This window comes from Helicoverpa zea, chromosome 3 (genome assembly GCF_022581195.2).
Source record: "Helicoverpa zea isolate HzStark_Cry1AcR chromosome 3, ilHelZeax1.1, whole genome shotgun sequence".
Classification (NCBI taxonomy): Eukaryota; Metazoa; Arthropoda; class Insecta; order Lepidoptera; family Noctuidae; genus Helicoverpa; species Helicoverpa zea.
Genome location: NC_061454.1, coordinates 2,210,115 through 2,231,966, shown reverse-complemented (window position 1 = coordinate 2,231,966; position 21,852 = coordinate 2,210,115). Strand labels below are relative to the sequence as shown.

The 21,852-nt window shown below is 36.1% G+C and overlaps 2 protein-coding genes across 5 annotated transcripts in view; one reads left to right on the top strand and one right to left on the bottom strand.

Moving 5' to 3' along the window:
• Positions 1-28: 28 nt before the first annotated feature.
• On the top strand, positions 29-1,661 carry LOC124646292. Its single transcript, XM_047186413.1, is given in 2 exon segments — positions 29-1,185; positions 1,188-1,661. Coding segments are annotated over 2 exon segments (1,266 nt in total). The 5' UTR covers positions 29-374; the 3' UTR covers positions 1,643-1,661.
• A 625-nt stretch (positions 1,662-2,286) lies between these two features.
• LOC124646373 (GTPase-activating protein skywalker) overlaps positions 2,287-21,852 on the bottom strand; it is a 44,071-nt gene continuing 24,505 nt past the window's right edge. The window contains exons 2-10 of one of the 4 annotated variants that reach the window (XM_047186506.1): positions 20,234-20,358; positions 15,021-15,167; positions 13,148-13,332; positions 12,124-12,289; positions 11,605-11,634; positions 7,828-7,986; positions 7,394-7,497; positions 6,076-6,210; positions 2,287-5,234 (exon numbers count right to left, since the gene is read on the bottom strand). In XM_047186506.1, the coding sequence (XP_047042462.1) occupies positions 5,093-5,234; positions 6,076-6,210; positions 7,394-7,497; positions 7,828-7,986; positions 11,605-11,634; positions 12,124-12,289; positions 13,148-13,332; positions 15,021-15,167; positions 20,234-20,358 (1,193 nt within the window). In that variant the 3' untranslated portion in view covers positions 2,287-5,092. Of the gene's footprint in view, positions 5,235-5,907; positions 6,043-6,075; positions 6,211-7,393; positions 7,498-7,827; positions 7,987-11,604; positions 11,635-12,123; positions 12,290-13,147; positions 13,333-15,020; positions 15,168-20,233; positions 20,359-21,852 lie in introns of all 4 variants that reach the window. The other 3 variants (XM_047186507.1, XM_047186509.1, XM_047186510.1) reach the window with 3 other exon arrangements.

Here is a 21,852-nt window from a genome sequence, read left to right as displayed (position 1 = left end):
GTACTCAGCTGAATCAGGTTAGACTGGAAGCCGACCCCAACATGATTGGGAAAAAGGCTCGGAGGATGATACTGAAAAAAGAGAACTTTGCTCAAAATTAAATTCAATAATTTGGAGATAATCGTATATCCACGTATACATTAGCAACCTTCATAAATACAATCTTACAGAAAAATATTCATTCTTCAGTTCAGTCATTGTCAGTTATATGTCAATGTTGTCAACCAGTCAATGACCCACCTCGCTTCATTATGTCACTGTCAAAACATAGTAAGTTTTTGATTTGGTTTGCAATGAAGAAGTGTTTGTTGTAAAAACATATTATTGGCGATAAATTAAATTATTAGTGAAGCCTCTTGTACTTCATAAACAAAATGAAGCCAGAAACGGTTGAAGATACAGAGAATTCGGCCCAAGTAGCCGGAGATGTTATCGGCGATACGGCATACAGCGAACGATTTGTTCTTAAAATTTTATTGAAACTCGCCAATTTAGATACGCTGAAAGAGGAAATTAAGGAAAAGGCATTTGAAGACGATGTCTGCACGTTATGGGACATGACCGCCGAGAGAGATGTCGTGTTATTTCTTCAAAAACACGATGTTTTGAAGCTGTTCAATTTTGCATTGCCGGTCATTGAAATACCGAGGATTATTGAAATAATCGTCGGTATTATTGGTAATATGTGTTGTCAAAAAGAAGTGGTGAATGTCTTGATGACGATGGACGGCTTGCTGACTATTCTGATAGACTACATTAACACTGATGATAGTCTAGTGTTGGTGCAACTACTGCGACTGGTGAGCGCGTGCCTCTTCCTCGCGAGTGACGACGAAATCAACATTTGGATGGACTTGTTCGTCAAAATAGAGTACTCTTCTGCCTTATACTTTATATTAAAAAACTCTTCACACAAATTACTTATAGTCACAGCTCTAGAAAATTTAAATACATTGTGTTCATATTGTAACACCGAAAAGTTTCGAACTAAATTTTTTACACACTTTGTCATACCAGAGGCCTTAGATTCTCTCATCTCAGGTTTTACTGAGATCACGGTTAATCAGAAAGAGTTGTGTATTAAAGATGACTTAGAAAGAGTTCTAGTTGTAAGTCTCCAGATAGCTTTAAACTTAGTTGGTTTTGATAAGTCACAAGAGATATACAGCCAGAGTACAGAAAATGTATAACAATGATAAATGTTATACTAAAATATTATGAAGACAAGTTGGTAATCAACAAAGAGATTGATTCAGATTTGGTTGATATTGTTGAATCAACAAATACAATTGTCAATGTGTTGAAAATTAATACAGACCCTGATAAGTACTTAGAACTCAGTTACAGTATTTGGAAGGCAGCATCTTCTATCATACAATCAGATAAAAATGGATCATCCTTTGAGGAGAATGATAAAGAGGAACTTAAAGAATTTGTAGCTAAAGTGAAACCATCATTGGCTATATTGATTTGTAACTACTTATCAAAATGTACAGATGAAAATTTGATAAAAGTATTAGATCTAATTGGAGCGGATTATGAAGACATTCTATGTTGGGTTAAGGATAAAGAGTTGCAAACTAATGTGCGGAACAGAGGAACTAATTATAGGACTAGGTTGAAAGATAATGTAGATTCATAATAAAAAATATTTCTCCCTACTATGCGTTTAATTTTTAATTTTTTTTTTGCATTCTTCTAATAATAATGAGTGAGCTTTGCTAGGATAGAACTTATTAGAATCTTAGAAAATTCTCACCTACACTGTTAATGCCCACCACTCCCAAAACCATAAATTCTTATGATAAACAAAGTACTGCAGTTGTATCATAAGTTGTTGATAATTTTGGAATTCCAGGCTTTCCATTTGGACCTTAGGATTCTGGAAGCTAGGTTTCTTGTGGTGATCAAGTTGTTACGGCGTATTATTAAAGGCATACCTTTATTTTGCACATTAAAGGACGTGACACATTACAGCAGCACCGCAACAGCACGGCTCCACACCAGCATTTAAGTTGTCATTCAATTTAGAGCATTAAATCGTGTATATTATAATATATTTCGTAATGTCAATATGAAAAAGCCAACGGCGAGCAGTCAGCTGTGACAGCAAGCTTACACCTCGCGGCCGACGGCGAGCGGACAGCGCGTGGTTGGCGCGCTGTCCGCTCGCCGTAGTCTTAATTCGAGGCGACGCCGTGCTGCAGCCGTGCTGTTGCCGTGCTGCTATAATGTGCCACAAGCTTTAACCTATTTCATTAAGGAGCAGAAAAAAAAACGACAATATGTATATAGGATTATATATTTTTTTACACATTATGAAGCAACATTTACATTACCATAAACGAGTTTTACACCGTCGCGTGCGCGGCGGACTAAAACTATTCGAATGTAACAGTACACAAGTACACAGTAACAGAACAAAGCTCTCTACATCCACGCCTCACATACCTCACACAATGATATGCTCCTCACATAAAAAAACGACACAATACTGAAAAGGAAAAAGGAGATTAATAAATTTACATATATTAAATGTACTTATACACTAACTAACCACGAGCCTACGCGCCCTGACAGGGCAAAAACGCACGAACTTTTTAAATATCAATTTGTATATAGTTTACATAGTATTATATCGTTAGAGATAATAAAAACAGGATAAAGACTAGACTTTACACTGATCAACGACAAATTGGCTAACAGCAACATATCGCGAGAGCGTGTGTGTGCGGGCGACACCCGCTACATAACATATCGTGACATAGCCCGGACACTCGGGGCCAATCACTAATGCCCGCTCGTTAGTAAACAAGAAACGTCGTTTTGCCTACGAACAGTAGTTTTTGACGTATATTGTATGAGGCTTCTGTCAAAACCAACTACTATCCGTAATCAAAACTTATTATTTCTTGTTCACCAAGTTCTTATGTTTCGTCAAAGCTCAGTAGCGACCCCGACTGCTCCGGCCGCTAAAAGTAATCGTTTCATAAACTAAAAACAAAAAAAAAAACATGTGACCGTAATCTGTCGGCCGCACACACACGCATCATAACATACATATAAAACGTTACATGTTACCTACTCAATAAGTTACATAAATAATTTGAATTTAAAACGAGTCTTAGGCTTTTGAATAACATAATTATAGCATGTAGTACCATGACAAAACCTAGTGACGCTACGAACAGTCCGCTAAGTAGCGACCATGGTAGGATACCTTTACAATTCAATCCAGCCGTAATTTAATGTTGTAATGTTTATTTCTTTCTTCTTAAAGACTATAGAGCCGTATTATGCTCAAGAGGCAACTTCGCGCATTCCAAATCGAACAGACCACAAAACATTGAATGATCCTTCGCTATCTTAAACTAACCTCCTCTAAATCAAATACCTTATAAATATTCAAAAAGTTAGAATGTCTATATTAACCGAACGATATAATATTTGTGTATGGGCTACAATACTTAACGACATTCACAACTTCACATAATATATATAAAAACATTACTCAGGTACATGTGAACATTTTTACATTGATAACAATCCGTTTGGGCCTCGTTTCTAGTGGTGATTAAATTGTAAAGGGTTTGAGTTTCATGGTCAGGTAGTTAGGAGACTGTACAGAAATAATATTTACAAATAAATCGTAGCGGAATATGCCGCGGGTGATACGAACGCAGGTTGTTCCCCGTTGTACCCTGAGGGATGTGTTTGTGTACACGATGACGTCACTGTACAAACGTCAGCACGTCAACTTACCCGAATCTGACATCTGTAAAATTTTACCAATCGAACATTAACCTTCCACTACTGTGTTAAGGTTGAAAATCTATTGAAGAAATTTGACAGGTTGAGGTAGGTTGATGTGCTGTCGTCTGCACCTACACGTTACCTGCATTGCGCTAACAACATCTGACGTTCGTTTGTCGTCACTCAAAGTTCATTGATAAAGATTTATACGCACCGCGTCTTCTCAATTCTATCTTAAACAATGTTGCTTCATACCACATCAAACTACATAACGACAAACGAACTCAAACACCATACTAAAAAAAAAAACAACTAAAATATTTTTCGACACAATTCATCTTCGATAAAAACTAATTCACTTACGTTTCGTCGATAAAAAATACAATCAATAAGTGTAAAAATACTTTTACATAAATTTTATGTAGAAAACAAATACATCCAGATTAATATCTGAAGTTTAGAATCAAGCCAATTCGTTTAATGGTCCGATTTTGGCACATCACCTTTGAAAATACATAATAAATAATACTATTTTGACTGCGAACGATGGCAGTGGGAGTTGAACCTTTTCTCTTCGTGATAAGAGCGACAATTGAATGGCAATCGTTCTCTAGTTTCCGGTGCAATATATTTGTTCGCAAAACACGATGTTTCCTCATAGAACCAAGGAGCGCGGTTGTGATTATTTCTCTTGTAATTCAACTGAAGTGCAAAACATATTGCCATGTTTCTATGACTTGGCATCGCATACGCTCTACATATAAACTCTTTGGTACATTTTTGTGAGCAACGACAAAATCACTGTGAGTATAGAATCTTAAGCAATTAGAACATACTATACGATACCAAAATACTGTTGTTTGGACCGAATCTGTGTCGTACAAATTAAAAGTTCCTCACAATGAGATAACGCTGTTGTGGAATGTGGAATGTCCGAAACCCCGAACATAGTCCACCGCACGGCCGAACCCCACAAATACATATTGCTTTCATAATAAGCGTATTATTTTAATCCATCAAGAGTAGGTACGATACATTCAAAATTTTATTTGTACTTACACAATCTAAACACGAGTAAATATTTTTTTTTAAACAACCTACATTTCCCCGTCTTCGTTGTCTTGAACGGACAGCTTGAATCGTATAGGATTGCTACGGGGCCACACAGAGATATTGTAGAATAAATATTAGGAATACAACTACACAGTCTGTTAAACGGCAAAGGGTCAATACATTGTCAATGTATTTATTCGCCGATTCGCGTACATGAAGCGACGATCACAACATTTATCACTCGGGGATATGAGACGAGGGACTTCGACTTCGAAGTGACTTCGATCTACGCGCCGGAGAAGCCGTAGACTTCGAGGACGCGGATTTCGAAGTCGCCACTGGGACAGAGAGGCGGGTTGTTGAATGTGGAGCAGCGATCCGTCTTGCCGAACCGAATGTTCTCGTCCATCCATATCGCTTGTCCGTCACTGGAAATATATAAAAATATATATTAAAGTTACATTCAACATTAGTAATGGACGGCATAGTTAAAAGGAGTAAGTTATCTTACATACAAGTGGAGATATGAACTATTGAAGTGTTTGTTAAGTGCAAAAAAATTGTGACGTGAAAAAGGGGCCTTGGTTCTTTAACAGGCCTTTAAGGGAAGTTATGATAATGTATCGCAAAGTTAAGACATAAAACAACACTCCACTTACAAACAGTTATAAACATAAAAACTGACAACACTGAAACTTGGGGGTTTTAATGTAAATAACACTGAGGAGATATTTTCATATGGGGCATCATGCTTAACAAACAATCATACCATGGAGGGTTTAGTCTCGTGATTGGACAACGTTCAAATCTAAATCCAACCCAATCTCAATCTTATAAAATTTCACTATCCGACATTTCTCTATAAATTCATCAGTAAGAAATGATCCCTTTTGGCAACGGATAGTAGACCGTCGGCGTATTCTGTGTGGTGGCAAATACTGTAACTATCAATGCAGCTTTATTTTTATCTATCCCGTCTTTTAAAAAGCTCTAGACATTCATCCCATCTGCTTATAAAATTGAGATTAGCATCAGAACAGACTCCCAACTCACAAACCGCAAACACTTACTCGTACCATTCACACACAAACATCGACATACCCTCCACCGATAGTAATCATAGTATTATCAGCCGCCATGAACAGCGAGTTGGCATGAGGAGTCCTCTCCGTGGGCCCCTCCACTTTGTCCTCTAAACACCCCACCCACGGGTACTTCGCTCGTAACGGATGCAAACTGGAATTATTATTATTATTTTTAGCTATTTACCCTCCGCCAATGGTGATCATTTTGGAGTCGGCTGCCATGAAGAGTTCGGAGCCGTGGGCGACTCGCTCTTCGCCTTTTCCGTCGGCTCCCGTGGTACAACCCACCCAGGGGTACTTGGCCCGCTCCGGGTAAAGGCTGGAAGAAATTAGGGTTGATGCAAACATGCTATGGTATATACAGGTTGGTTATTACGAATGGGGGGTTTAAGTTTGGTTGTGCGAAAATGGCCCATTTTTGAAAAGTTAAAAAATATAATGGCTTTTTTTTAAGGTTTTCCTTGTGTACAGAAAAATGTAAGAAAGTTTTTGCTTCAAATAATCTTAATGTTTGGACCATTTAGGCACAATGTTTCTGAGATACAAAATTATCGGGTGAGGTCATAAACTCATTTTTTTAAACAAAAATCATGATGAAACGGACCAGAGTATGACATAACATACTTTTTGTCTGGGTCTATTTGAGAGGTATTGCTCTATAGTAAAAAACGTTGGGTTATTGATGTAGTTAAAATAAGGGAACTAAGTGCCTCACGATAGGATCACATTACATATTATATTTTCACAGTGTTAAAAGTATTTTTAGGTACATATTAGTACGGTCATATATATATTGATAGTTAAATATGTAAGTAGTAAATACTCAAAGCAAGTAAATAAATATAGTGTTTTATCGATGTTTTATGGAATTTGATACAAATTATCTGCAAGTTTGTAATCAAATTCTGTAAGGAGGTTAATGTAGTTAATAGTAAGTTATTGTGATAAAGTTAATAGTGTTTTCTATATTCAGTAATAAAAAATACAATAACGATATAATAAATAGGGCTAACTCACTATTACGTGTTAGCTACATTTAAGGGAATAGTCCCTTAAATGTAGCTAACATAAAAACTAAAAATGTATAGACATAAAAACGAAGCATGAGGTTGCTACATGTAAAGGGTTAAGAAAACATTAGTGGACACAATAAATAGGTATTCTAGCATTTACCCGAAGAGCTCCAATATAATAAATAAACTGCTATATTGTAAAATATAAATAAATAAAAATCATAACAAAATATTAGTACAAACTTATAAACCCTTTAATTTTTTATTGTAAAATATTGCTCTTATTTTGATAACACCTAGAAGATCAATTAAATTACGCAATATAACAATAAAATTAAAATATTATGCAATAAAGCATTGATTTTCCGAAATTCACTGCGCAATCTTCAATATAATTTCGTTATATTGCGCAATTTAATGTATCGTCTAGGCAGCAAAGCAACCAAGAAGTTGTTGGTTGCTGTCAAAAGACGCGAAGTGAATGGTTACCTAAAGAGGAATGTCTCTCCGGTGCCGAAGTAAGCCTGTCGGTTGCCGCGCTCGTCTTTCTGGTTGCGCTCGAACCATCTCGTTGAACAATATGCTCCGAATACCTGGAAAGTAATGTTATTTGTGATAGGTAAACATTGTAGACTGAAAATTATTACTATATTCAAATCTAGTTAAATTGGCTCTTGATTGCATTGCTTGTAAAATTGAACCCTCTATGATAAACTATTCTCTAATTCCGATTTAAAAAATATATTTCAGTGTTAGATAGCCCCTACTTCTCAAGGAAGGCTATTAGTTAATTTGTTTATTTACTTCTGTTGGGAGTTAGTAAATATAAATTAGACTGATATAATTACGAGATATGGAAGCATATGGTTAGCGAGCAACCAAACACTTCAGAAAATACTAATAAAGCAGAAAAAGAACCTCACCTCGTTATTACATGTCTTGATCATGAGCAACGTTGGTTCATGGTGCTCAACCCGCACGTAGAATGTGGTTAACGAGCAACCATGCTCTTCGGTAGTGTATAGCAGCACTGGTTGGTACATCGTGATCCGCACGGGCAACCACGACCATAACGTGAATAGCTGCAACGATTTTTTGAAAATGTTAGAATATATTTTTGATTTTTAGGCGGTTGTTTGAAGTTGATGGTTGCTTTGCTATCTAAATATGGTCTACTAATAACTAGCTAAAAAATAGCTATTTAAAATTTGCTAAATGGATTGTAATTAAAATAAATATATTTGAGAGAGAATGTGTAGTTTATTTTTTGTCTCACTGGTGAATTTTTGATAAATATCATTCACACTTCTTTACAATGTAATAAATACATTCTGTAAATTAATATAAAGAAGGAAATAAATTTTACTTAATATTCTGTAAATAAAATATGAATTTAAAACCAATTACCAAAATTATCCAATTTAATACTAATTTGGAAGTTTATATTTCAGCTGGCAACATCTTAATGACGTCACAGTTAGTGGTGTTGTATTAGTAAACGTGTGAAAGTGACTTGTGCTTAAGTGCGTAAGAACGATATAAACACAGTACTAGTAAAGTGATACTGCAATACCTTACTCTATTATATCTATTTTACTATCTGCTGGGGCTGCAGGATTGTTCGAAAGAGTTACCGCGGCCCTGGTACGTAAAGGGCTCAAGAAGGAACATGGTGGGTTTTAGTCAGTAAGTCTGACAATCCCTCACGCTGCACCCACAACGGGAAGGGTTATTGTATGATTTCCCACAAAATGATCTAGTTTATTTTAACTTTCTTAAGCTAAAGCTAATTTTCAACCTTATATCTTTGCTCTAAAGTTTATATTGCAATATCACAGATGATTTACGTGAACAAATACAAATGATATGACATGTCATGCAACATTAAATATTTAATATTAAAATAAACAACAAAATAAACAGCTCGAGTTAGAGCTAAGTACACAACAACGATTTTATAAAAAAGCTAATTTTTTACAGGTTAAGGGTTTATCTAACATCTAAAAATCACATTCGGAATCATTAAATTAATAATGGGGTCTAGAGACAAATTATTATTTATGGAAAACGTCTAGATTTTTTATAAAGGTTGGGGCACATTAAATACGAGTGCAATGTATACTTTAACTCTAAAAAGGAGTTTTAAATTTTTACTTACTATTAAAAAAAAATTATAATGGATATTAATTTTAAATGTATTTTTAAAAACATTGAACGCATATCCCGTGTGCCCCTTTCTATAAAACTTACAGTTTCTATAGCTTTTTCTCGCAATTCTGTTCGTACCTTTAAAAATGATTAATTTCATGGAGAGATAGGCATCACGAATGTTGAAGGTAATTCTACATTTATTTACTTTCCTAAAATTCACTATTACATACTAAGTAATTAAACACGAAATAAATGATAATAATATGACCGATTTAAAATATCCTACAGTTCTGTACACATTTATTGTTTTTATTTTCTACAAGATTTGATGGAAAACTAGCTAAATGAATAAAAACACGATATCTTTGACATGGGCATATACTTATTTGCCATAAGACAATAATATAATACGAGGAACAGGGTAGCAAAAGTCGTTAAAGATTCTCTGAAACTCTGATCCCTATTAATTATAAGTACATACCTACTTAATAAAGAAGATAACACCTAATCTTTATGTTCATAATAATTTAATTTAATTTAAAATTGTTCAGTACAAACCCACATCAAACTATAACTACCTCTAAAGTCGGTGGCTACTTCAAACTATATTTCAAAAAGAATTTACCTAGATGTGATCGCAGGCACTATAAAGGTGCAACTAGATACAGTGACAATGTGGTTTTTATAGACACATGCAAAACTAATTGGGGTTCCGTAGGTTGACTAAACTTACCAAAAGATAATATATATAATACCTACAAATTGGGGACACTAATCTACAATAATTATCTTGGTGGAATAATCTATCTACTACTAAATACTGCTATATTTTTATATACCAATACCACATCACATTCCATACTTTAATAATGTCTAAAACATTCAATAAATAGAAGATATAAAATATGTCACCTAGGGGCCAACTAACTAAATAGGTATAAAAAATCTCAAATCTACGTATACATAATGGATATCAGGAATAACTGAAATCTAATAAACTTTATGTATTAATATAATAATGGAATAAAATCCGCCGGCGCCATCTAACATCTATCTATCAAATAAAATTATCTTGGCTAAGGCTTAATGACAAAATGATAATTTTACCACAGCAAATTACACCTAAAAAGTACTTATGATCTCAACCCTAACACTATAAAAAAGACTCAAAAATCCTCAAAAAAACCTACGGAACCTTCCAATTTTAAAAACCGAATAACTACCAAGTGCTGAAATAAAATAAAAATTTAAAAAATTCTACTATTACGAGTGCCACCACGACAACTCCCTTTAGTTACGATTACGTATAAGGTAAGGTAATAACAGTCGTCTGTCAAACCTTTTGTCTGAGGTCGGACGCGTGGTGTTGCTGATCCTTGAAAACAGCGTTAGGAAATGGGAACCAAAGAGCCAAGTGCGCTGACCGGGGGCTCTGTGAACACCGATGTCACGGTGGGATAATGGTACTAAGGTAACTAGGGTAGTATGTAACCGAGGAGGTTTAGTTACGATACTTTTGATTTTATTTTCGATGTTTTTGTGTTGTTTGGTTGAGGTATTGTATTGGCACTGTATAAAATAAAACATGTAATACAACAAAGAAAAAAACAGGACGAACATCAGCCGTCATGCACACTAGCTTACACTTACTTACCATAAAAACGCAAAATAAAATGTTCAAAAACAAGCTTATCATAAAGTCGATCCTTCCAAAGCTATATCGCTTCAAAAGAACAAAATAAATAAAACACCTAGTGACAAGCGGTGCATCTAAACATCGATATAATGTCGCAAGCTCTCAATAGGGGCGACACTTATATTTGGTGACTTAATACTTGTATCTTACTTCGCTCTGGTCTAGAATCTGCGACCTTATGGCTTGGATTGGGAATACGCCCATCGATAGGGCGCGCGGGCCCGGCGAATGTGAGCCCTAACGGGAAAATCGACACACAGTTAGCACTCACACAAAACAATCGATACATGCCTTCACATCACTATTATCGATTTCTCTCAACATTTGTTAATTTGTCAAGCTTTGTCCACTTGTTGTGGCATTTTGTATTTGTACATATGTCTCCGACTCCTGAGAGTCCTGAAACTCCACACACATGCCAACTGCACGCTTTGACACAAAATTATGTTCAATAAATTATTCTTAAGGAGAAAATATTTTGTACACAGAGTATAGTCACACTTAAAACAATGAGAGAAACATGAATAAATCAGACATTCAAAGCGAATGATAATATGAATGTTCGATATCGTTCATTCGGTTCAAATATTTAACTAATGAGAATTAAAATCGAATCGTATGATAACATCGACGGACACAACAATATAGTCATTCACAGATGTTGGCTACACAGACCGAACATAACATAACGGTGGTTCGACAAACGAAACAATATGTATCTTAGATATATTAGACTGGACTATCGAATTTGTACAACAATTCGATTTATAGTTAGTCGTGTTAGGGTTGCAATCGAATGAATTTAATGATAAATAAAAGCCAAAGCCACGCCTAAGTCGTCGTAGTACAATACCATTTGTTTGCACGTTTCCTCAGACATTCTCTGCGAACCAAGTAAAATAAACCGATATACAAATATATTCTTGTATATATTTGTGAATGTGCAGTGTGTAGTTAGGATATATCATCGTGACTGTTAGCATCAAAGCTACCCGTAAGCAGAACATAAACCTACACGTGGCTATCGTTCTATGGGAAACTTTACCATAACTTTCATTCTTCATAATGGTAAATAAGTCTCTTTTATATAAATACCACATACATATAGTATTGATACATAAATCTGCTGCAAAAAATATATATTAATAAAAATAATATCATATGATATTAGTACATTAAAAATATCAATATAATAAATCCCTGCCCAAAACTCGAATCACATAAAAACTTTTACCATTCCCATAAATTAGCAGACTTTTAAAAACCAAAGCTGTCAATGTCAAACATGAATATCGTAAACGTCAAATGATTTGACACCTGTCAACAAAATGTCATAGAGTTGGGGAGGTGTGTTGTAAAGGTGGGAACATACCTCGCGGATAGTGAGAGTGTGTGACATCATCTGGATGTTGACTTGTGACTGGCTGGTGGGGAGGTTATCTGAGGACCGGGAGCGAACGAGCCGGGACCCGGTGATCACTTGCTTGGACTTGAGCGTCATCTCTGTCTTGATGAACACCCGCGATATGTACTGTGAACTGTTAAACAGGATCATTAGCTTCGTCAACGGTAAGAATTTACAAAAAAACGTATTATTGCAAAGTTTTATCATTTCCCCAATGTGGTGAGAGAAAAGTTCAGGCTTCCAGTGACCGTATAAATCAGAAAAACAAGTCACGTAGTAAATCCTTCAATCCCTCACGACTCTCCACCATTATTCAACTTTATTAATCACAAAATGAAACGTGTGCCCACATTTCTGCTAAACCCAGCTTTATATAATCCTAAGCTTTACACCGCAAACTTCACACATATTTTCATTAAATACGAAAACAAAGCATAAATAATCTTACAAACGGCAAAATTCCTGCATTACCATACGAAATCTAATAAAGCGACGTTCGGGATTCATCTAATTTGCATACTCTGATTGAGAAGAATTAATTATGCATTCGTCTCACACACCCGCCTAATGAACGAAATTTAGTAAAGGAACAACTTTTTATACAAGAATTACGAACACCGAAAAGGCGACGAAGAATGAAATATTTCGAAAATTTCGCGTTGCCAACGTAATTACTAACAAGACATGTTTTATTCATGAGTTAAAAAGTTGACATTACTTTCGGGGCGTAGAAAAAAGTAATTAATACAATTTCAGGCAAAAACATTTACATAAAATATGTCGGTTGTATGCAGAGACCGAAAAAGTTTAAAGCAAAATTTTTATAAATATTTATAAAAAATGCTCGTTTACATAATATCGAACATGATTGTCATTAAAAATAATATCGATATCGATACGGTGACTACGGTCCCATCACTATTTCCTTTATTCAGTCAACACACCAACAAATATTCTATTACAAAGCCTTATTATTTATCTATTATCTTACCTTAATGCCCTTATACTGAAAGCAGTCCTGAGCAGCTTGGTGGGCGACGCAGGCATGTTCCTACAAAACTTGTCAATGGCGTGGTCGACGCCGTTCTTCGTGGCTTCGGCGTACCACTCCGAGCTCTGATTCGATGCGTGCTTGTTGAATAGGATGAGGATCGATAGCGCCACCCTGTAGAATACCTGAGAAGACAATGCATGAATTGGAAAAAAATATTTATACACATGTTTTTGCCTTTTGGCAAATTATACAAGGTGTTGATTTGCATTTGTGCCATAGTTCAGGAGGAGGACATAAAATACGTAAATAATCGATTGGAATTACAGTAGATGGGGAATAGCTAATATGCACTGCTTTTTTTGTCATTGTAATGTCGTAGTATTTCAGAAGTAATCCAATTTTATGAATGAAATTTATGAATAATCGTTGCGTATTCTTTGTGTTTGCGTTTGTGTGAGTGCGCAGCACGGTTTTAAGGCCAGTACCACACGCGCCAAGTTTAAATACGGCTAGATGACAGTTTTCGGAATTCGGAAAAAAAAAATAAAAAAAATATTACGTACCAATTTTTTTGTTGATTTGGGTCGAGAATCATTAGCATAATTACGTCCCTGAATATGGCACGGATGCAAATCAACAGCTTGTATAATTGCTTATTGAGTTTGTTTGAAAGAGTTACCGTGGCACTAAAAAGGACCCGGAGTCTTCTTGAAATGCGCACTTGGCGTGTAGTCAGAATCACAATAAATTCACGCAGTCATTAAAGCCACGGTCAATTAAAATTCATTTCAGCGCAGTACTAAAATGTTGAATAGTTTGACTTCAGTAAATCAACCTTCTATGCATATGTTATGGACCAAGTGATAAATTGGGCAGTATACATAATGCCCGGTCATTATGAATAATGCCCAATATGAGAGTGCAATTTGATAATAATTATTCAAACAATCAAATTGACCGGGCACTATACATATTGCCCGTGACCTTTTGGGCAAAGTAATACAAACATATTTAATTTCATTTTTTTTATTGTTATTGACATTTAACTTAAAATAAACTAAATATTACACATCCCATATCAATTGACAGAGCATAGAAGTAAGCATGCAACATGCAGCAGGCATGGCTTCTGTCACGGCTCCGGCGCTGCGGGGCTCCGGCGGTCCCATGCGAGCTTATCGCCTACCTGCACCTCAGCTCGCGGGCCGCCTCGCCCCTCCGTGCCTACGCGGTTTTGAATTGCACTCTAGGGGTAGGGCAGACAAGACTACGTGGAGTCGGTTTTGCAGCGATTCGTTTTCGTCACTAAGTTCAGTTTTTAATACAATGTTTTGAATCCAAATTAAATTCTACCATAAAAAAAAAACGAGCCAAGAAAAATGAGATCAAGAAAACGAGGCCGAGTTAGTAAATTAGATGACAATTGTCCAACTAATAATTTTGTGGCTAGACTTATAATTTCCCATTAAAATAGAACATACAATTTAAAACAATAATCATAAAATATGTAGCAAGTAACAGGATTTATTTATTAGAACAACTGCCACCCTCGCACCGCATAAAATATAGCTTTATTATCAAATTGCCCAACTATCATGTAGCAATATAATAATGCCCGTGCAATGTGATAAATAATGAAGTTAAGATAGTTATTAATCACTTGGCCCGATAAAGCTAGACATTATTCATAATGCTCGGGCATTATAAATAATGCCCGAATTAATCACATGGTCCATAACACATATACCAACCCCGCTTTAGAAATAGCTCGTGTCTCACTAGATTACGGAACAGGTACGGAACATCCATGGTACCTCAACGATCTTTACGGTCCAAGAGCACATTTCCTTCAACAGTAAACCATGTGTACCTTAATCCCCTCATGGAAGAAGCAGTCGAGCACTCGCACGAGGTGCGGGAAGGGCAACGCGGCGAGAATCCACCACTGCCAGTCGGCGTAGATCCGCTCGGGCCCGATCGCTCCCGACAGCCGCGACAGGTGCTGCGCCGCCGACTTCTGCAAACAATTCATAGCACTGTACGGAAACTGTATGGGAGAAAACAACTTACATATAATTTACATGTCCATCAGTTGTACAATGGTCCTCTTTGAATCTCATAGTCTTCCCTTTCAGCGTTACACTCATTCGTTTCGTAACATGGCAATATCCTGAACAGATTTTCAGCAACCATCCTTCGACGTAGTCCTAATTATAAATATCATCTCCTTGTGTAATGAAGAACTAAAGCACCGTTTCTTGAACCTAAGTCGTTACTGGTTTTCAGGAAAAGTGCAATGACGAAATTATTTTACTTATTATTTTAACCGATATGGAAAAAGAAAGTAGATACTCCTCTATTTGGTAATACAAAGAAAATACAAACAACGAGTGGTTCACAACCAATGACAACATACAAACATCCAATTACGGACAATGAGTCACAGAATCTGATGCAACCCTTGGCACAAATCTCGATTCACAATTAACATTTATTTTTATCGAATAAATCGATTAAAGTTCACTCGATTTTTACCTCAATGGTCGTTGCCCTCAATGTTTATTATTCATAGTCGATAAATAGTGTTGTGCCCTCCGTGATAATGTTATCGATAGTTTATTGTGAGATCACGTAGGTGCGAACACACGTGATATGTGAATTAGATGCGATAATTATACGCTTACATAATAAAGTAGTTCTGCACGTGCTGATTCATTTTAAATCAGTCTGTGGATTTTTATCGATAATATTATAAAGAGTGATTTAATCAGGTTATCAATTCGCTTGATAGTAGTATTCAATGAAGCGACTTTTTTGCGATTGTCAGCAGTCAGGTGACCGAGATTGGAAAAGGAGGTTAGCTCTTGATCTGTGAGGTCGGCTGTTAAGTCCCTTGCCTTTGCCTTTGTCTAGAATATTCGGAGAGGCCGTTGAATCGGTAACTAATACGGCTTTACTGTGAGAGTAAGAGATTAAAAGATTTTTTTGCATCATCGACAGTTTGATTGAATGATTTTGACTGTGAATGAAATCAGTCCTTACCTGACTCTGGTTTAATTTATCCTCAAGAACATTTTTGGACAATATTTGAACTTTATCGACCTTACACGTTGTAACATTTTATGAGTAAAATAAATAAATATCCGAAATGAAGAATCACTGAAGGTGAAGTGCACAATTGAAGTATTTAGTAACGGTTAAACTAATATTGTCAAAACTTAGTGAGGTTTTCGTGACTATATTTCAGGGCCAGTTTAAGTACAGTTATTCAGGTCATTGTAACTTAAAAACTTATGGGGATACATAACAAAATATAAGCACGTGTTTAACCATTCTTACTTATCAATTTGAGTAACGCTCATGTGTTTGCTTATACAACCTAACGCGGTGTCCTGCGTGAGCGACGAACGCGACGCGACGCGACGCTGCGAACGCGACGAACGCGATCAACTCAAAGGAATTCCCTACATGCGGCCTATGTGACAGTCTGCGGCGAGACGCGACGTAACGCGTACTTGTTTTGAGGGCGACCAGACGCGACACCGCGAACTATTCAGAAGCGTTGATTGTTGTGGGACAAAAAAAACATAAATATTAAAGAAATCGTTTATTAGTACAAACAAGTTGGAAGATTGTTGCTGTCTGTACTTTAAATATGAACTTTCAAGCAAAATTGTAACACAACTTCTCCATGATTTGAGAAGTAATGACCAAAATCACGTAGGACATCTGTCGCGTATAGCATCGCGTCGCATTACGTCGCGTCGTGTTGCGTCGCGTCGCGTCGCGTTCGTCGCTCACGCAGGACACCGCGTAAGTTGATAGCTGTCGGTTTTCAAGAGAGAATAACTTTCATTCTTGTCGGGGTATAATCGATATTGCTCGTCACTGTCAAAATGAAAACAAAAAACTATCGTGTGGAAAATACTAGAACTCACCGTCCCTAGGCTCCACGGCGCCATAATATATTTACACGATAAAAACAAAAATGAATAGTTTAAGGAGTTAGTGTCCCCCATTGCGTGTCCTAGAGTTATGGCGCAGTAATGGTTCCGATAAGCGCCACTTCTGGGAGGGGGGGAGTTGGCACGCAATGGCCTAACGTATAAAGGGGGAAAATTACACAAACTGGAAATCCAGTAGTTTGAATCATGGAGAACAGAATGACTAGCGGAGGTGCCATAACGGAAAATCGCCTAAGAAAGTAGCGCGCCAAAATGCGGGTGAGAGGGGGACGAAGAACGTTACTGTTTTCGCCCTTACACGTCTTCTTTGGACCCGATTAATTTTTGGAATACCAAAAATCGTTGACAGATGTCTTAAACAACCTCGAACCGAACGCCTCGTTAGTTCACTCGTAAGTGATTGTTTTGGTCATGCCCACCGTACGAATTTGACCTAGAAGAAGGCGTCTGACCTACCAGCATTATGGCATCTCTGCTCATTTTTCCTTTCGGGGTTTGAATTCAAGGAAAATGCAAAGGAAATTGCTTTAGTTTTTAGTAGAGGAAACTTTTGGGATGCAAAGGATTTCATTATAGTAATGGGGTTGCTATGTTTCCTTTCGAAAGTTTGACCCGAATAAAAAGTATTGCAATGTCCTTTGGGAATTTCTTTTCGGGAATATTCAACGAATTTAGCATTGCCATGAATTTTTATACAATTCTTTTTGACTTTGCGACAGTAGCAAGAAAGAAGAATTATGTAGGTATTTTGTGTATGTGTATGTTTTATCAAAGTGAATATTTTATTTGTGTTCGAATTTCTTCGTAATACTAACAAATTCCTATTTAACTAGTATTTACAATAAATAAAACGTAGCCACAAGCCAGGGTGGCTTGTGGCTACGTTTTCTGTAAGTTGTTCTAAAACTTCAAAGGGCATGTTGAACGGTTAAACCAATTAAGTTTCAATCAAGGACTGAATGTCAATCACACTTCAAAGTGGTGAGAAATTAGTCAGTCTTCTTTCTACGTAACCCTTCAATTATGTATATGTATAATATACTACATTATAACGAGTATGTATTACTATGCTTTAATGCCTATTTAAAATGATAGTTTGGTTGTGGCGCGGATAAAAAGTAGCCTGTATGTTGTTCTAATTTTTTAGTTACGATTATTGATAAGTTTCATCAAAATCCGTTACGCATTATTTTTGGTTAAAGGAACATCCATACACTAAAATTATACAATTATGTGTGAAGTGATAGAGACCCTTCTATTCTATAATTCCTCCTGAAAGAAGGTTAAGGAAAAATAAAATTTTCAGGACATAAATACTCGAAACATTGTTTGAGACACGATAGCGAGTAGCATTCTAAAGTAGATATTAGGATTTTCCCACGATTTTATTCGATTACAAAGTAAAGTTTTTTCGGAAACAACGGTTGAGGAAAATGTTTAAGCTTCGTGCAAATCTTTTTTAAATTATTTCAGGGATTTACTGTGAGAGAGATCAACTTTCATTGATTAAGTATTTTGTTCATCATCCACCTGCTTTTATACCAATTTTATATCTACAGGGTCAACGCAGCATGTCTTCTTTTCCCATACATTTCTGTCTGAAGTCATCTTACAAGTGCCATTCTTTCTAACCGTAGCCTCTTCCACAAAACCCATCCATCGTTTCTTTGGTCGTCCCCTTCCTCGTTTATGTTAAAAACCTTCCCCACAACGTTAACATGATTATTTTGTTTTGTGTATAAAAACAATGGTCTTAATAAACATTCCAATAAAATTACGCAGTTACACAGTGTAAGGACCTTAAAACTATAATTTAAAAGTCAGATTTATTTGTTTGATTGTATAAACGCGCACGCAATTCCTCGGAAACGAAAATAAAATGTCACTATTGATGTTATTTAGTTTACATACGTTGCTATAAAAATACTCCCTATTTAGACATCGTTATCCCTACTAATTTTATAAAATGCGAAAGTAGGTAACTCTGTCTGTCTGTTACGCTTTTACGTCTAAACCACTAAACTGATTTAAAAAAAATTTGGTACAGAGATAGAGTTGACCTTGAGAAAGAACATAGGATAGTTTTTATCTCGGACTTTGAAGAATTCCCTTGGAAACGCGATATAACCGAACACTACGCGGGTGAAGCTGCGGTCGGAAGCTAGTATGGTATGGGATCGTTTCTTCTGGAACTTATTCAACTAGTTACAGCAACTCGGAATCTTATTGGAACAACCCCAAGTCCGGCAGATCTAGAGTCTTAAAGCAAGAATGTTGTTAAACTTTAGAACAACTGAAAGAGTATGTAATTTGGAGTCGGAAGTAGATTAAAGAAAATTTGCCTAAAATATGAATTAAAGAAGAATACGAAGAAATGGAAACGTAATTACATAATACAGGGCAGAAAAGAAGAAGAAGAAATAGTAATATAGAATTCTTGAACTATAAACGGTCTTTAGGTCAAGAAACTACTAAATAAAGTACCCAAGTATTTAACTTCACAACATAACCCGTTGCTATTAATATCAAAGTTTAATGTCCTGCTATTAACTTGGTTACGCATAACTGCATTTATAATAAGGAAAAACTTAATTAAACGATATGCTAGTCATTATCTTATTTGCGTAATTTATTGATTTACGGGAACTTTATAGCTGCATACACTGTAAAGTGGGGTAAATAGGTTCTTAGCGTTGAAAGAGACATTTTTATAGAAGTGTTTTATGTACTTGCTTTTGATCAATAAATCTCATTAGAATATGTGTTTATAATTTCGTTTAATATGGTGTAAATACTGGTTACAGCAAAATTTTACTAGCCTCTTAGTAAGGTCTAGTGGCAAAGGTATCACATTAGGTTGTTGGGCGAAGTTTTCCTGTTTAATCGAATTATTTTGAAAAAGGTAGCCCATATTAACTAAACGGGGGTCGGGAGTCACATGAGCACCACTCGCTCAATAACTTTGCGTTACGCACTAGGCTATAGTGATTGTTTACAACCGTTTGATGCCTTGCGCTTACGAATGAGTGTTACGAATATTTTCACTGATGCGCAACTTCAGACCGGCAAACTTATTTCAGTTTTAAAGCTTTAAAGACTACGTGAAATTTAAACTTACGGCATGTTTCTTAGCGATCTGCATGACCGTCTTCCATGTGACTTCGTTGAGTAGTTTCGTTTGCGTGATGAACATCTTCTCCTTGGACGCCACCAGGCTCGCCATGCAGTGGTAGCATTCCTCTTCTGTGGACAAGAAGAAATAAACATTTAATACAAGTTATAATTACCTGGTTAAAGTGGAAATTACAAAAAAAGTGGGGATCAGGCTACAACAGTCTTAAAAAAAAAACCCGAATTCAGGACCTTCTATTTTTCTAAGAAGACTGCAAAAAAACACAAGGTAAACAGATACATAAAAGTCTGTTTACACAGTTAATAAATGAAAACCACAATCCATCAACAAATACAAATACAACCCTAATCCTGATTACTGAAACCCTCTTACATCACGCAATAAACACACAACACCCAACACATACATAAAACCCGCAGACAGTTTAACCCATCGCTGATACATAGGCAAAGTGATCCTACAATCCATTTCAAGGTACATTTAATGCGCCCACGCAAAGCAAATAAGCTCTTTGTTCGAAATCTACTAGTGGAAGTATATAATGTACGGCGTTGAACAATATATGTAGTAGAATTTGGTGAGTAGCCAAATGGCTGTAACGAATTTAAAAGCAGTTATGGTTTTGTTGTAGCTGCAAGGTAAGGGTTAATTGTGTCATGATTGTTTTGGAAATGATGATGAAATATGGACGTACTGTGTAAATGATTTGCTTGTAATAAGTATAAGAAAATCATACTGATAATACGAGCTCCATAAAAAATAAGCAATTGGCTAATAATGATATCCGTCATTTAGTCCATCCAGGAATTTCTACTTGTCAAGGATTTTCTAGAATAGTTGTCAAAGTGTATGGATTTATATTCGGAGAACGCAGAAGCATTGTTAACCGGTATACAATGACTAAATCATCAGCACCAGTCTAAATGCTGAAGCCATCAACATGAAAAATAGGTGCGAAAACCACAATTAAAACAAAACAAAACATCACTATAAAAACATCGCATGGAAAAATAAAAACGGAATTTTTAAAAGCGTCCAGTATAATTGCGGCGTTACAGACCGCAAGCTCACAAACTCGATTAATGCCCACCGCTTTTACTACGAAATGGAAATAAAACAAAGCGATGGAAACTCCGGACTCCGACAATCCCATTGGGAAGCGAAAACGTTAGCTCTAGTGTTGTTTGTGAAACCGGGAATTGAAAGTAATTCCGCGGAATTATTTTAGAGTGAATACTTTATGTGTGATATGAAAAGGTCAGTGTCGAAATTAAACGGGGAATTGCGGTTATAATTAATGGACTGTTGAGAGCATGAACGATGAAGCTTGGAAAGGTCAAATGTGAAAAATTGTGTTATGCCAAAATGTAATTATACAGACTCTGCTACAGAATGATACATCATAAATTGTTGCCATCGTTACAGATTTCATAATTGAGACGTTTGTTGCAGAAAGACTGACAATTATCAACAATCATCTTTGGAGAATATCTTCTTAGTATCAAAGAGAAATTTCATACCAAAATTGAAAATCTAGACTCCGACAAAGATGCAATAACTCTAACAGACACAATGCATGACAAATTCATTTTTGCAATCCCAAC